Source organism: Cucurbita pepo, unplaced genomic scaffold (genome assembly GCF_002806865.2).
Source record: "Cucurbita pepo subsp. pepo cultivar mu-cu-16 unplaced genomic scaffold, ASM280686v2 Cp4.1_scaffold000492, whole genome shotgun sequence".
In the NCBI taxonomy this organism is placed as follows: Eukaryota; Viridiplantae; Streptophyta; class Magnoliopsida; order Cucurbitales; family Cucurbitaceae; genus Cucurbita; species Cucurbita pepo.
Genome location: NW_019646721.1, coordinates 10,617 through 24,851, shown reverse-complemented (window position 1 = coordinate 24,851; position 14,235 = coordinate 10,617). Strand labels below are relative to the sequence as shown.

General features: G+C 35.3%; 3 protein-coding genes and 1 long non-coding RNA gene across 5 annotated transcripts; 2 read left to right on the top strand and 2 right to left on the bottom strand.

Annotated features, from left to right (window-relative positions):
- The first annotated feature begins 6 nt into the window (after positions 1-6).
- On the top strand, positions 7-5,929 carry LOC111785441 (transcription termination factor MTERF2, chloroplastic-like). Of its 2 annotated transcripts, none has more exons than XM_023665831.1 (8): positions 7-429; positions 500-692; positions 853-990; positions 1,075-1,317; positions 1,759-1,872; positions 4,277-4,459; positions 4,617-4,834; positions 5,436-5,929. In XM_023665831.1, the coding sequence occupies exons 1-8, from the start codon at positions 62-64 to the stop codon at positions 5,746-5,748; spliced, it is 1,770 nt and encodes a 589-aa protein (XP_023521599.1). In that variant the 5' UTR covers positions 7-61; the 3' UTR covers positions 5,749-5,929. The 2 variants fall into 2 exon arrangements, with proteins under 2 accessions (XP_023521599.1, XP_023521598.1); XM_023665830.1 differs by having other exon boundaries at positions 7-446; positions 517-692.
- Positions 5,930-8,081: 2,152 nt separating this feature from the next.
- Positions 8,082-8,918, bottom strand: LOC111785447 (RING-H2 finger protein ATL63-like). The gene has a single exon (XM_023665835.1). The coding sequence runs from the start codon at positions 8,840-8,842 to the stop codon at positions 8,099-8,101; it is 744 nt and encodes a 247-aa protein (XP_023521603.1). The 5' UTR covers positions 8,843-8,918; the 3' UTR covers positions 8,082-8,098.
- A 2,105-nt stretch (positions 8,919-11,023) lies between these two features.
- Positions 11,024-11,536, top strand: LOC111785442. The gene is made up of 2 exons (XR_002813669.1): positions 11,024-11,168; positions 11,276-11,536. It is a non-coding gene; the product is annotated as an uncharacterized LOC111785442 (long non-coding RNA).
- A 730-nt stretch (positions 11,537-12,266) lies between these two features.
- Positions 12,267-14,229, bottom strand: LOC111785444 (protein CHUP1, chloroplastic-like). Its single transcript, XM_023665833.1, has 5 exons — positions 14,213-14,229; positions 13,592-13,908; positions 13,383-13,494; positions 12,551-12,682; positions 12,267-12,480 (listed from the first exon to the last, which is right to left on the bottom strand). Exons 2-5 carry the CDS (start codon positions 13,621-13,623, stop codon positions 12,397-12,399), a joined length of 360 nt encoding a protein of 119 aa, XP_023521601.1. The 5' UTR covers positions 13,624-13,908; positions 14,213-14,229; the 3' UTR covers positions 12,267-12,396.
- Between the last annotated feature and the right edge of the window lie 6 nt (positions 14,230-14,235).

Here is a 14,235-nt window from a genome sequence, read left to right as displayed (position 1 = left end):
TTTTAACAATGTCCGCAGTGACGGCCAGGCTCACAGCTTCCAGTTCTCAGTAACCTCAACAATGGCTTCCGTCTTCTTCCCCATTCCAACCATTCATCGTAGCTTTGAATCCTCAACTCCCATTCCAATCAATCGCTTCTCCCTTTCCCAACCTCGCTCCCTCCTTCCTCTCGATTCCTGCCCCTTCCGTTCCCGCTTTCACTTCTCCCCCACTTCTTCACGTTTCATCCCCCTCGCCTCCACTTCCTCCGATGTCCCTCCAGACGACTCACTCCATTCTTTGGAAGAAGCTCGACTTGCTGTTTCCGAGTATCTTCAACGATTAGGGGTTTCCGAGGAGGAATCCGTGTCCATCGCCTCCAATTCACCTCGGTTCTTGAAGATGCTCGTTGATGGAGTTCGTGAATTGGACGAGACGTCCATGTGGATTTCTTGGAGTAGCGAAGGAGAACGGCNTAGTCGATGGAGTTCGTGAATTGGACGAGACGTCCATGTGGATTTCTTGGAGTAGCGAAGGAGAACGGCCGGTTGGTGATGGCTTTGGGTTTAAGGAAAAGGTGGCGTTGATGGCCAGAGAAAAAGGTGATAATGGAAAGGTTGCTTTCTTGGAGAGCGCTGGTATGAATCTTTCTTCAGCTATGAATGTTGCTCGCTACCTCTCTGGAGAGATGCTTCCATCTCTAATTTACAAGGTAGTAGGACGCTATATTTGTTGTTTAGTAGTATTCTAGAACTAATGCCAGTTTTTCATCAAATAAACGGATTCAAACTGCCTGAGATCTTATTTTACTCGAGTTAGTATCTGATTGATAAGCTCGTGGACGTTGGTTTATTTTTAAATTTTCTCTTTAGGTAAAATATATGAAGGAACTCTTCTTTTCTGGCAGCGGTGATGGAAAATTCATAGGAAAAAGTGCTCGCCGAATGATGACTAACTTATCAATTCCTCCTGATGATGATGTGCAGCAGACTTTATCCTTCTTCGAGAAGGTCTTGTAACATTTTTCAGTTTCCAAGTTGTTAACTTATTTTGGATTTATACATTGTAAGACGTGTTTTTGAATATCATCACAGATTGAAGCCAGGCGTGGAGGCCTAGACATGTTGAGTTCGAATGAAGAATCCTTCCGCCTTTTACTTGAATCATTTCCCCGCATGCTTTTGTTGTCAATACAATCCCATGTGAAACCCATGGTGGAATTTCTTGAAGCCATTGGCATCCCTAAGGAGCGCATGAGAGGCATATTTCTGTCATTTCCACCCATAATTTTCTTCGGTACCGAAGTTCTTAAGTCAAGGATAATGACTTTTGAGAAGGTACTATTGATCAAAAGAAGGAGAAATTTCTTTGATTTTATTTTGTTAGAGCCTTCTTTCTGTTACTATGGCTTAGAAGGAANAAGAGAAATTTCTTTAATTTTGTTTTGTTAGAGCCTTCTTTCTGTTACTATGGCTTAGAAGGAAGAATAGAATTCAACAACACAGAAAATTAATCCCAACATTTTTTTCGTTCTCTTACGTTTGTGGCACTTGGAATGAATTTTACAATCCTTTTAACTATTACAACATAAGTACTCTTTGTGCCACTGGGAACAGCTTCTTGTAGTCTTCCTTCCCTTCGAATCTTGGCATCCTCCCTTTTTGTAGTTTCATTTTTTTTTTCATTGAATATAGTTTCTTATCGAAGAAAGAGAGATAACTGAACAGCATGCTGTTATGTTGATATTCTCTCATCACTGATCTTCAATTATCCTGTAGGTTGGCATAGTAGAGATGGAATTTGGTAAACTATTACCTAAATATCCATGGATTACGTCCAATTGCATCCAAGGCAACCTTAAACAAATTGTTTCTTTCTTTGAATTGGAGAAGGTACGCCTTCCGTCTAGTCATTCAATCTTGCTTGTACTAATTAGATTAATTGCATGTTTTAAAATCCTCTCTCAAAAGAATTTGATATACAACTATGCCCGTGAGCGCCATTGGTTAATATTTTGAATTTCATTGCAGCTTCAGCTGATGTGCTAACCATTCTACTTCTCATATGCTTATTTAAGAATTGACTAGTATATCTTTTGCAAGTTGAGTGAAAATAAGTAAAATTGTAAGGAAAAAGCAGAGATTGTAATTGGGCCAAACTGCAACTTTCCTCGGGAAGGCTTCATTTGAGAATCCGTTATTTGGAGACTTTTCTTTGGGAAGGAACTCAAGTGAAAGGTGGATTCCACTGGTAAAAATTGGGCCAACATTTAGTTTCCGATTGAGTTTGGGGTGGTTGGCATTGAAATATAAGGATAAGGAATCATTCTCGTCTTGCAAAACGGCCATGGAAATTTCAGTTTGAGAGAGAGGATTAGTGGAAATTCCACTTCGAGAAAGAAGCTTAATGGAGAAAAGCTACTGTGGCTAAATTTTGAACCACCACCCATGCTTCTTGGTTGGGCACTTCAAACTTCCTATGGTCTCGAACAGGATGGGAGTATTTGTGAGAAATCATAGTTCTCTTTCTGAATGATTTTTGTATTTGTAACGAATCCTTTCAAAGACTTTACCAAGAATATTCTATCTTTTCATTTGGAAAATCTCTTCTATCAAAGAAAGTTGCAATCCCCAGCTCAAAATTTGGGACCTCGATTATTGAAGTACTTTCTTGGACATGTAATCCAAGATGGGCCTCTATCTCTAAGTTGGTCGCCTGTTGCTCCATAAACTCTCTTCCCTTGTACAAATGGATGTATCTGACAATACAAGGGTCTTCTTACGGAAGTTTTTTCTTGAAGAACACTATGAGCAAGGGTGTCTCAAAGAAACGTTTTCAACCTCCTAGTTCAGTTGGCTCTTGATGGTAGCACTCACATTTCTTTGGTCTTCCTCTTCTCTTTGCCTTTGTTGTTTAAGCTATCCCCTCCTATCTTGTCTTCCTTCATTTTTGTGCTGTCCATCCATATCCTTCTTGTTTGCCTTCTATCTCCATCTCCTCTCCCTAGGATTTCATTTTTTTGCCTCCTAGGACTCAACTCCGAGATGAAGTTGTTTGGGAATATGATGAGGTACATTTGCGTGAAAAATCTTAGTGGAATATATGATGTTAGTTGGAACTGGTAGCGCTTGTATGTAATGTTTGATGTTAGTTTGGTCCTGTGTTAGATTTACTGCATATTTTGGGCATTTACCAAGGATTCTTATAGTTCTTCTTTTGGACTTTCACTTTTGGATGTAAATTGTTTGTAGTCTAGGTTTTGGTTGGCCTCTTCTTGCCGTGTAATTGTTTTTTAGTAGGCCTCTTGTTTTCTTTCACTCGGTGAAATCTCAGCCTTCCTGTCACAAAGAATCTATCAACCTTGTTCATTTTGATTCGGTTGGTGAACACCTTCGGTTGTCTTTTGAGGCATTTGTCCTCTGTGCTGAGTCTGCATTGGTGCATTTTTGTAAGAGGACAGTCTAAGACTTGAATCATGTTGTATGGAGCTGTTCTGTCTTTTGGGCTTGTTTGTTTTAGTTATTCAATTGCTTTGGCAAGGAACAAAGTTCGCAGCTCTATGGTAGAGGAAGTTCTTCATAATTTTCCTTTTGTGATAGGGACCAGATTTTATGGTAGGTTTGTAGGCAAAAGGAATAATAGAATTTTAAAGAACTTTTAAGAATTTTGATAGATCGTGAATGTCAAATGTGTTACTCTTGTTTGGAATTTGGCAACAACTTAAATATGTATTTTACATTTTTTTTAATGATTTTTTAATTATTATTATTTAAAATGATGCTTACGCCTCATATTGCTTCAAGGCCTCACCTCATTTTGAGAATATGCCTCAAGGTTCTCTTAAGCCTTTTAATTTAAAACATTGATTTCAGCCCACAACAAGGGCATTCTTTTTTACTTTTTAAGTTATAGTTTACCAGATAGATAGCCCCTGACCGGTACTTGTCTGAAGTTGGGAGACATAACCCGTGTAATCTTATGTTTTCACTTTTTAAAATTTAGAATCTAAAATGGTTGAAACTTGAAACATATTAATTTTACTTTCAAAGTTTCTACTTCTTAAATCAAAATATATAAACTATTTTAAATATGATCCCACAAAAACAGAAATTTACTAGATCAATTTTATTTCATATATTTGCGAACAGTACACATGATGATTTTTTGTTGTTTTTCCCCCCAATTAGCATGGTTTTGTATTAGGCGTCCTTAAGGCTGTTGAAAGTCTGTGTTAATGTAACGAATGTCACCTGTATATATGGGAATTCTTGTTTACGAGATGATATTTCATGACAGGTACCAAATGCAAGCATCACTGATGCAATCAGGAGTTGGCCACTGATTTTAGGAAGCTCCGCTAGTAAATTGGAATTGATGGTGGACAGCTTTGATGAGCTTGGTGTTCGAAGCAAGAAGTTGGGTCAGGTGATTGCCACAAGTCCTCAGTTATTACTCCAGAGACCTCAAGAATTTCTTCAGGTTGGTAACTTCTATTCTTTACGAGTCGTTGTTTCCTGTATTGCAATCAGAGATGATAGATTCATGAATACTTCTATGCTAGTGGCTTTTGTAATTTTTCTTTATTTTTAATTGCTTGGGAGCTTCTGAAATTTATAATTATAATTTGCAAATACAGGTCGTTTCATACTTGGAAGAGATAGGGTTCGATAAAGAAAGTGTTGGCAGGATACTTGCTCGTTGTCCAGAGATATTTGCAACTAGTGTTGAGAAAACACTGAGGAGGAAGCTTGAATTTCTAATCAGTATTGGTGTTTCCAAGACTCATCTACCTCGGGCAATTAGAAAATATCCCGAGCTTCTCGTGTCTGACCCTGACAGAACTTTATTCCCACGGTAATGCTGAGACTTTACTTCTATGTATATATATGTGTATGTGTGTTGATGTGGTTGAATTGGAGTGCATAGCTTCCATGGATGAGGCATCTTATACTAAAGTTAGTTAATTTTATGCAACAAACATGTACACAATGATCAAATTAAAAGATTCTCAAATTAATTTATGAAAACTATATAATTGAAAAGTTAAAATTGTAATTGACGATGATAAATATCAACTTCACCCTCAAATATATTTAGTGTACTTAAAACAGTCACAGGAAAGGAATTGACAATTTGATTAAATGCTACAATCAATAATTAGATCATATATTGTTTTCCTTTTACAAGAAGTAGCAATTATAAAATTCCATCTGGAAATGAGGGGCAAGATAAGAAAGTCATCAACAGAAAGGTGTCACTATATAGTTTGTCTCTAAACATGTATATGCTAAGGGGTAAAAAGGTATATCATTTATGAAAGATTATAAATTGAAGATATAAACTTCCATCTAAATTTACTGTGGTTATAGTTAAAATTGTCATGGATCTTTACACTTCATTATTCTGTTGTATGATGTTCTGGCTTAAATTTTAATAATGATCACAATATTTGCAGTATAAGGTACCTGAGGCAGAGAGGGCTCTCAAAGAGGGATATTGCCTTCATGGTTGGTAGATTCTCTCCTCTACTGGGGTATAGTATAGAGGAAGTATTGAAACCCAAGCTAGATTTCCTTGTAAACGTCATGGAGAAGCCAATAAAGGAAGTGGTTGAGTATCCAAGGTATTTTAGCTATTCATTGGAAAAGAAGATAACTCCAAGGTTCCGGGTGTTAAAGGAGAGGAATATAGAATGCAATCTAAAGGATATGTTGGGTAAAAATGATGAGGAGTTTGCTGTTATGTTTATGGGCGACAAAGGAACGTAATATTATTTAAGTTCTTCACCCACTGAAGTGTAAGAAATTTTGTCTCTAGTCATAAAGTTGTGTAAATAATCTCCTACCTTTTTAGGAAACTATTTGTAGATTATACAGTCAAATGGCCAAGCCAGTTTCAATTTTTGGGTTCTAATAGGGAGGGATCTAGGCTGGATCCATGTGGAACTTATATCGCGTTCGTGTTAATGTTTTCCTTTTCACTACATGCCATGATACCATTTGAAAGTTGAGGATGCGAAAGCTTATTAGCTAGCTCGGAGGTCATCGGTGCGCGCCAGCATACAAACAAAGCAATTCAAGCTTTAGGTATGTTTTAATTCATCACCAACACTATTTCCTCGTTGATTTCGTTTCTAGAACTTATATATATATATGATTTGAGATATCATATTTTCTTTGATGAAGTAAATTTTACAGAATCTATCTAGCCTAGCCCTCGAAAGCTTTATTAGTAGATGGTTAGATTGAGTTACGGCTAGAAAGGCCATGATGCCAGTTCTTTTGAACAAATGGGTACAAATATTTGACCTCTTGCCTTAAGAGGAGGGAGGAGTATATATCAACTATGGTAGCTCAACTTAAATGTTGTGTTATTAATAATTTATTGTTTGTGTTACATGATTCTTTATATATATAATTGCAGCAAGCTTTGGTGAACTACTGGTGAGTGGCATTGTCAGGTTAACGACACGAGAAGAAACAAATCAAGCTTTCGAGTTTTTAACAAGGTAAGTTTTGAGACGGGTCTGATCCATTTGGGTTCACGATTCTCATATTTTTTTCGTATGTCAATTTTGCGTCTAGTAAGTTCATGAGTTCATTAAAGGTCAGTTATGTCGAATAATAGGTCATAGTTTTTATTTTAAGCTTTTATAATTATGAAAATTGATGCATTAAACTTGAATAAGTATTCTTTCAATGGATTTTTGTTGGAAAAATTATTAACAATTACATAGTGTTGGATGATGAAAGATCACATCGGCTAATTAAGGGAATGATCATGAGTTTATAATCAAAGAATACTTTCTCCATTGGTATATAGGGCATTATGAGGAAGCACATAGCAAAGCCATGAGAGTTTTGCTCAAAGTGGACAATATCATACGATTATGGAGAGTCGTGTTCATCTTATGTTAAATGAATTATAAATTATATGCTGGATAAGAAATGGATAGAATAAGAACTAAACCATGGATTATGAGTCTTTTGTACATCTCATAATTATTTTTTCTTAATTTTAAATGGCAATTTAAATAACAATTTATTGAAAAGTTATAATATTAGCTCACATTGTCGTTTTTTACTCTACCTGCTCTAAAAACGACACTGCAAGAATCTGGAAACATTGACCCCAAAACATGGAGCTTTTTTGTTTTGATTTTGTAGTGCACTTTCTTTCTCTCTTCATTAATTAAAGCCTTTCACATTGTAGCCAATTATTGTATCTCGCACTTTATATTTCTTTGCTTCATCATTTTCGTTCTCAGTATTTGTATTGTCTTTTATCAAATCGAACACTTTGAGAAGATTTTGTTCATACGGTTTAACCTTGAGATTAAATCTTTGAAATTGGTAACAACTTCGGAAACGACGGATCTCCACAATGATATGATATTGTCTACTTTGAGCATAATCTCTCATGGCTTTGCTTTGGACTTGAGCTTCGGGCTTGGACTTCTTCAAAAGTCCTCGTACCAATAGAGATATATTCCTTTACTCCCCAAAATGTTACATTTTTAGATTCTCACCCTAATTTTAAACTTAATTTATTCTCACCCTAATTTTAAACTTAATTTTCATTTAGTTTTTAAATTTTAGAATTCTATAATTAATTTTATTAGGGATAAAAACAAGCTCCAATCAATTAATTTAGTTATAACTAAGGTAAAAGAATTAATTAATAGAAAATTAACAAAAATTTCCAAACAAAAAGCATTTGTGTAAATTAAAATTTAAGTACATAAAATCTTAAAAAACAGGGACTAAATGAAAACTAAAATAAATAATCAAACACTGAAAATTTAACTTAATTATATTGATTAAAATATTTTGACCCCAAATAAAAATATAAAAGATGTAAGATATTTTAAAATTTAATATTAATCTCGAAATTCTCTCCAGAAAAGACGAAACTACGTAAGTTAAAGAAAGGGAATTAACTAATTGTCCTTCCAAAACTTCTTGTTTTTTGGGGAAAAAAGAATTAAAATGATGATTTCACGAAGAACGATGGATTTACTATTACTAACCTAGCAGAGAAGTTTAATTTAATGAAATGTATGTAAAAAGTGAAGCAAAAAATCTGTACAAATGGCGGATCCAATGCTTCCTTCCTTATTCAAACATTTAATTCATCGCCATTGGAAGAGGGGAAAATCCTTCCATTCGATCTGTTTCTACTCAACATTCGCTTCAAAGATGCTCCAAGCGACATCAATGGCGGATCAGTCGAAGAACTTGAAGAGGAAGAAGAAGAATGAAACTGACCGTTTTGCTCCTCGTTTCTCTGAATCTCACAATTAGTCCGCTCCTCCGTTACAATCTCTTCTCCGATTTCACTCTCGCCGCTCAACCCGCCAGATTCCACCGCCTCTGCAACTACTGGCGCTCTACAAACAGGACAATTCGCGTGAGAATTCAACCACATATCGATGCATTCAAGGTGAAATCCATGGTTACATATCGGCAACCGCCGTCCGATTTCTCGTTCCTCAAATTCACTGAGGCAAATCACGCACTCCATCACCGTTGCACACTTCTTCTCCTCCGATTCATAAACGAACAGAGGAATCGCAGAGATTACAGACGAGTCAAGACCTTTCGACTGAGCGAAGCCTAAATCGAACGGAATCGATTCGAAACGCGAGAGGCGAGGCGGTCCAAGGACGTAGGAGACAGTGACGGAACTCCGCTGAGCATGACGGTGGCGAGGCCGAGGGAAGAAACAATTGGCGTAGGCATGGAGGAGAAGGACAAAGAGGACGACGAGGAGAAGAGATATGAGAGCGGCGAGAATGACGTTGCTGTTGTAGGAGAAAATGCTCTGAGTGAAATCAGAGAGTGAAGTGGAATTGAACGCCATTGATGGAGGTGAAAGGAGTAGAAAAGTTGCAGAGGAAGTGTTGCCGTTACCGGCCGAAGAAGAAGAAGCAGAGTTTATGGCGTTGCATTTGAAAACGAACATATATATATATATATATATATATAAATAAAATTAAAATGTTGAAAAGTATTTATATATTTTCGGTGAAATAAAATATTGAAAAATGGGGCCTCCGTTTTTAGGATTAAATTGCGGGTAACGCAACATTTATGTAATGCCAAATTTTCTTAAATTTTAAAAAATTAAAAAATATATCTTTTATTTAAAAAAAAATGATAATATTATTCTTGATGTTTCGTCGTCGTTTCAAAATTAGGACACGTACTCGAATCGAATACCCATTTTAAAATTAAAGAGATAAAAAAATAAAATAAAAAACTCCAAAAATATAATTTCCCCTAATTTATTTACATTGAAATGAGAGTAATTTTATAATGTGACGCATTAAATGAATACATTTATGAATAGAATCATATTTTACAATTATTAGATGAATAATTTATTCACTATTGCGTGTACGACTCACCTATCTCTCTCTTTATTTACACTAAGAGAATCCCTAAAATTTGATGAATAATTAAATATAAATATAGGGAGAGAGAAGTGGCTGAAATGGAGGGCTCGTGAAGGCGACGGCAACCGGCGGCGGGTGGCGGCGGCGGCGGTGGATATGATTTTTTTTTAATTGTTACATTAATGTTGGAAGGGAAAATCCCAAGACCTTATTGGCTTTAAATTTGGGTTTTTATTTATTTATTGTTTATTTATTCCAATATTTGTAATTAATTAATAATAATAATATTATTATTATAGAGGTGTATATTTAATAATTGAGTTTCACTCTAATTTCAATTAAGGACCTAAATATAATGTCTCAGACATTATATTACCAATAATTTGTTGGTTGCTACCCAACAATAATACAATAAAAAGACTGTCCTATCACAACTATTTTTCGGTGACAGCTAAATTAATAAAAATATATCTAAATTTTATATTTAATTTTTAAAATATTTATAAACTTATAAAAGTTTTAATAATGCTCGTGTCTTCGTTTTTTTGTTTTAAAAGTATTATTTAACTTTTAACTAGGTTTCAAAAATAGCTTTCAATTTAAAAAAGTTTTGTTATACTTTTTAATTAAAAAGAAGAAATAAATAATACTATTACGGTTATTATTATATTTAAAAAAAATTAAGACGTTTGAAAAGTAGCATTAATACTCTCTAAATTTTATTTTAAAAAATATTCAAAATAGTTGTTATCACGGTCTATTTACATCCTAATCTCCAAAATTTTTAATATTATATTTATTTTTTTTAATATATTTGAAATGTGATATTAAATGGTATTTTTAAACTTTTTTTTAAAAGTATTAGTTAAACTTTTAAAAACTTAATATTTTTTAATTTTAAGGGTTTTTAAAACTTAATTTTTTTTTTTAAATCTAATGATAGACATAGTTCTAATAGCTTTAAATTTTGGTTTTCTTTCGTGCTTAGAGTATTCTATAATCTCGTCTCGTTCTTGAATTGTATATCTCCTATCTTCAATATTCATGAATTGAGTTATTAAGAAAGGTTTAGACGTGTTGGAAAAAAAATGGTATATTAATATACATGATTGTTACTGTATTAGAGAAATTATTTGGTGAGACTGTCACAATGTGACTGACAGTTTTTCACCGTTAAATATAATGAAAAAATATCTCAAATTTATATCCTGTGGCTAATAAGAAAATGAAAATTATCGAATCTACATCCAACTGTTATATGAGTCAGTCATGTCATATCACGACCTATACATGTATAAATATATATTGCAAAATTGAAATATTCAATGAAATTCAAAAAAGAAGAAATGAAGTATGAACTACGACTTACAAAGGACTATTTAGTGCACGTTAATAGCTCGGGATTGAGTTTAACATCGTAAATAAAAATAAATAACTAATAACTTTATTATCCATAAACTAAAAGAAAAATTAATAATAAATTGAAGAGAGAATTAAATAATTTTGAAGGTTTAGAAATTAATTATTATTATTATTATTATTGATATTTGCTAATATTGCTTAGTGGACACTAAGGGATTCAATCCAACTCTTAATGGGCCGAGTTCTATTTGCTATTTTCGGCCCAGTTAGATTTAGGGTTTTGTATATAATTACTGCATCGTCGCAAATCGCTGGTTGATTCTCCGGTGTCCAACCTTCTTCCTTCAGCCGTTCGTTTGCATTTGGAGACGAGCCATTATTCACTGAGAGCAGTCGGACTTTTTTCGCCGCGTCGCCATGAGAGCTAAGGTAATTGATTTTAAGATCTATCAATGGATTCAACTTGTTTTGAACTTTTACATATTTTTCGAGATGCTTTATGGGATCTGATGTTTTCTATTTCGTTTTCTGGGCAGTGGAAGAAGAAGAGAATGAGGAGGTTGAAGAGAAAGCGCCGAAAGATGAGGCAGAGATCGAAGTAGTGGCCATTGTCTGAGGGATGGTTTCGACCTAGGGTTTTGGTTACTGTTTAGTTTTCTTTACGTTATCTTTAGTTTTTTATTTTATTGTTTGACCGTTTTGAATTGTTTTTAATTGCTATGTGATCGATACATTTAGTTGTTTTAATCGAGAACTGGATTTCCAGCTTTATAGTTTTTATCAATCGAGTTTTATAAGCTTTCTTGTGTTCTTCTGCGATAATAGGTTTATTATTTAGCTTTTGGCTGCTAGATTAGGATTCTTTGACATATATTATCTGTGTCTATTCTCTTTAAACATGAGCCGTTGCCAAACTTCTGAAGGTGTTTCAATTTGGAATTATTGGTGAATGAATTATGTAGCTGATAAAAAAGTTTCCAGGACTTCTAGATTCGATTACATTCCTTATAGATTCATTATTGCATTGCAATGCATTTTTGATCAAAACTAACCATTTGATTGTTTGGAGGAAGTTTTCCATAGCTCAATAAACCAGAATGTAGGAATTTAGGACGGTAAAAGGATTTAGGATATTTGTCCAAAGCTCAATGAACCAAAATGTAGGAATTTAGGATACCTGGATTCGTGGGGGAGTGGATACCAAAAAGGATCATCTGTTGAATATTTGACTCCTATTTTTGATAGAATCAATTGTTTGGTTCCTTGGGGTCAATTTAATCACTTTCTTTTGATAGCTAAGATTATTTAGGCTGTTATGCTATTTTCCTTAAACTGTGGTAGGAGTAGTAGTTAAGAAAAAAGGTTTGGTCTTCTACCTTTGGCTAGTCTCAGTCCATAGTGATAGGCTCTGCACCTGAGCCTCGTTAGACTTAGCGGAAGTGTAAGGTGCAAGTCAAGAGAATAGAAGAAGAGATTCGGTCTGTCCCTTGGCCTTTCCCATGTATAGTGTTTACTTGAATAAGTTGCAATAAGCATAGGATTGATTGTGTATAGAACTTCCCATTCAATCATTCATATTACATCCCTTTTCTGAATGGGTCTGCTGCAATGTTGATTCTTACAAGTGCTGTTAACTATAACTTATCACCAAAGAACCCTATTTTCTTTGATTAAGCTGCAGCCCAACTTGCTTCATTCCTTCGAAAGCCACTATAGCCTCCGAATCAAAACCTCCTGCATACTGAAAAGATACCGAGTGTTATTGTTGAGTATCATAAAATGTGATTAGATAGTATGTCTTTGTAGCTTACCTGGTGCACCCTGTAAGCAAAGCGAACCCCTTGAAGAAAAAGGTTTTCTGTTTGTGGGGTTTCGTTCAATTGTATCTCTTTTGTTATTCTCCTCATGCATTCCTTCACTAGCCTCAATGAGCTCAGCTTCATCTGCAACCAATTGTGTTTTACAGTTTTTCATTTTTATGTTCTCTAGTCTAGAAGGTGCAACATTGTGTGTGGTTACTTCCACAATGGTATGATATTGTCCACTTTGAGCCTAAGCTTATGATTTTGCTTTTGGTTTTACCCAAAATGCCTAGTACCAATGGATATAGTGGTTCTTTCGAATAAACCCATGATCAACCCTTTAGTAACCGATGTGGAACTTCTCTCCCAACAATCCTTTAATAGAAAAGAAAAAAGGCATATCTCAAAGTACACCATAGAGCTTCCCTTGAGGCCTATGGAGTCCTCGAGCAACCTACCCTTAATCAAAGCTTGACTCCTATTGAGCATTTGAACAAAGTATACCTTTTGTTCTCCACTTAGTCACTTTTGATTACACTTTCGAGGCTCACAACTTTTTTGTGTTGGACATTTGAGGATTCTATTGACATGACATGCCTCGGATACTTGGTTAGAAACCATGAATCTTCATAATGGTATGATATTGTCTACATTGAGCATAAGTTTTTATGATTTTGCTTTTAGTTTATCTAAAAGGCCTCGTACCAACGAAGATAGTGTTTCTTAGTTATAAACCCATGACCAATCTCTTAGAGACTCCTCTCCTAACCATAATGTTCTAAATGAACGGAAGTGGTGTTCATGGTTTTTCGTTTAGAGCTAGCTTTGATTAAGAGTTAACCTGGGCTGGCAAGCCAGAGTCCAGCATCCACTGGCAAGGGATTTGAAACTTGTTGTACTTCTTACAGTTGAACTCCCTCGTCCTCTCCACATTGCTCACGCTCTGCTCCAACCTGCACAGTTCCAAGCATTTCTCTAGTTCATCAGTCACTTTCCAACTCTGCTTCACCTTATTAGAAACATGAAATACAACAGATTGTACATGCTCGCCTGTCTTGCAAGGCCTGAGCCCTCTTCAACATTGCATTCGTCTCCTCCTTTGGATTCTCTCTAAACGAACACACTTCAGCTTCCAAGCTCTTCAGATCCTTATAGCTGAATGCCGCCTCCCGCAGTGCGTCTGCCTTCCCCTCCGGCCACCGTGGGAAGTGCTTGAGCACCGCCCTCTCGTCCACGAGCGATCCCAGCTCCCCGTCTAGCCACTTCACGAACCTCTCCACCTCCGCTATGTCTCTTGGCGCTGCCGCCTCCACTTCTCTGATCAGCCGGTTCACAAACTCCCCATGTGTCTCCACCTCCGATTTTATCTGTGCCCATGCTTTCATTCACTTGCCTTTTTCGTCTCTCATCCACAAAACTTTCCATGTTCTTACAATTATATCTCTAATTTAACGATATAAACTTGCTACAAATTAAAATTGGGTACGGGTATTTTTACTTATTAAATACAAACATAGTTATTAGCTATGTGATGTGATTATTTCCTAATTAAAAATTTCAAAGCCAATAAAATAGTACATGATTTTATTATAATTTTTAATTTGATTAATTCTTAATTCTACTTTAAATTAATTAAAATTGGACAAAATTCTAAAAAGCCTATATACGTACCGCTGAGAGATAGGCTGATCGGT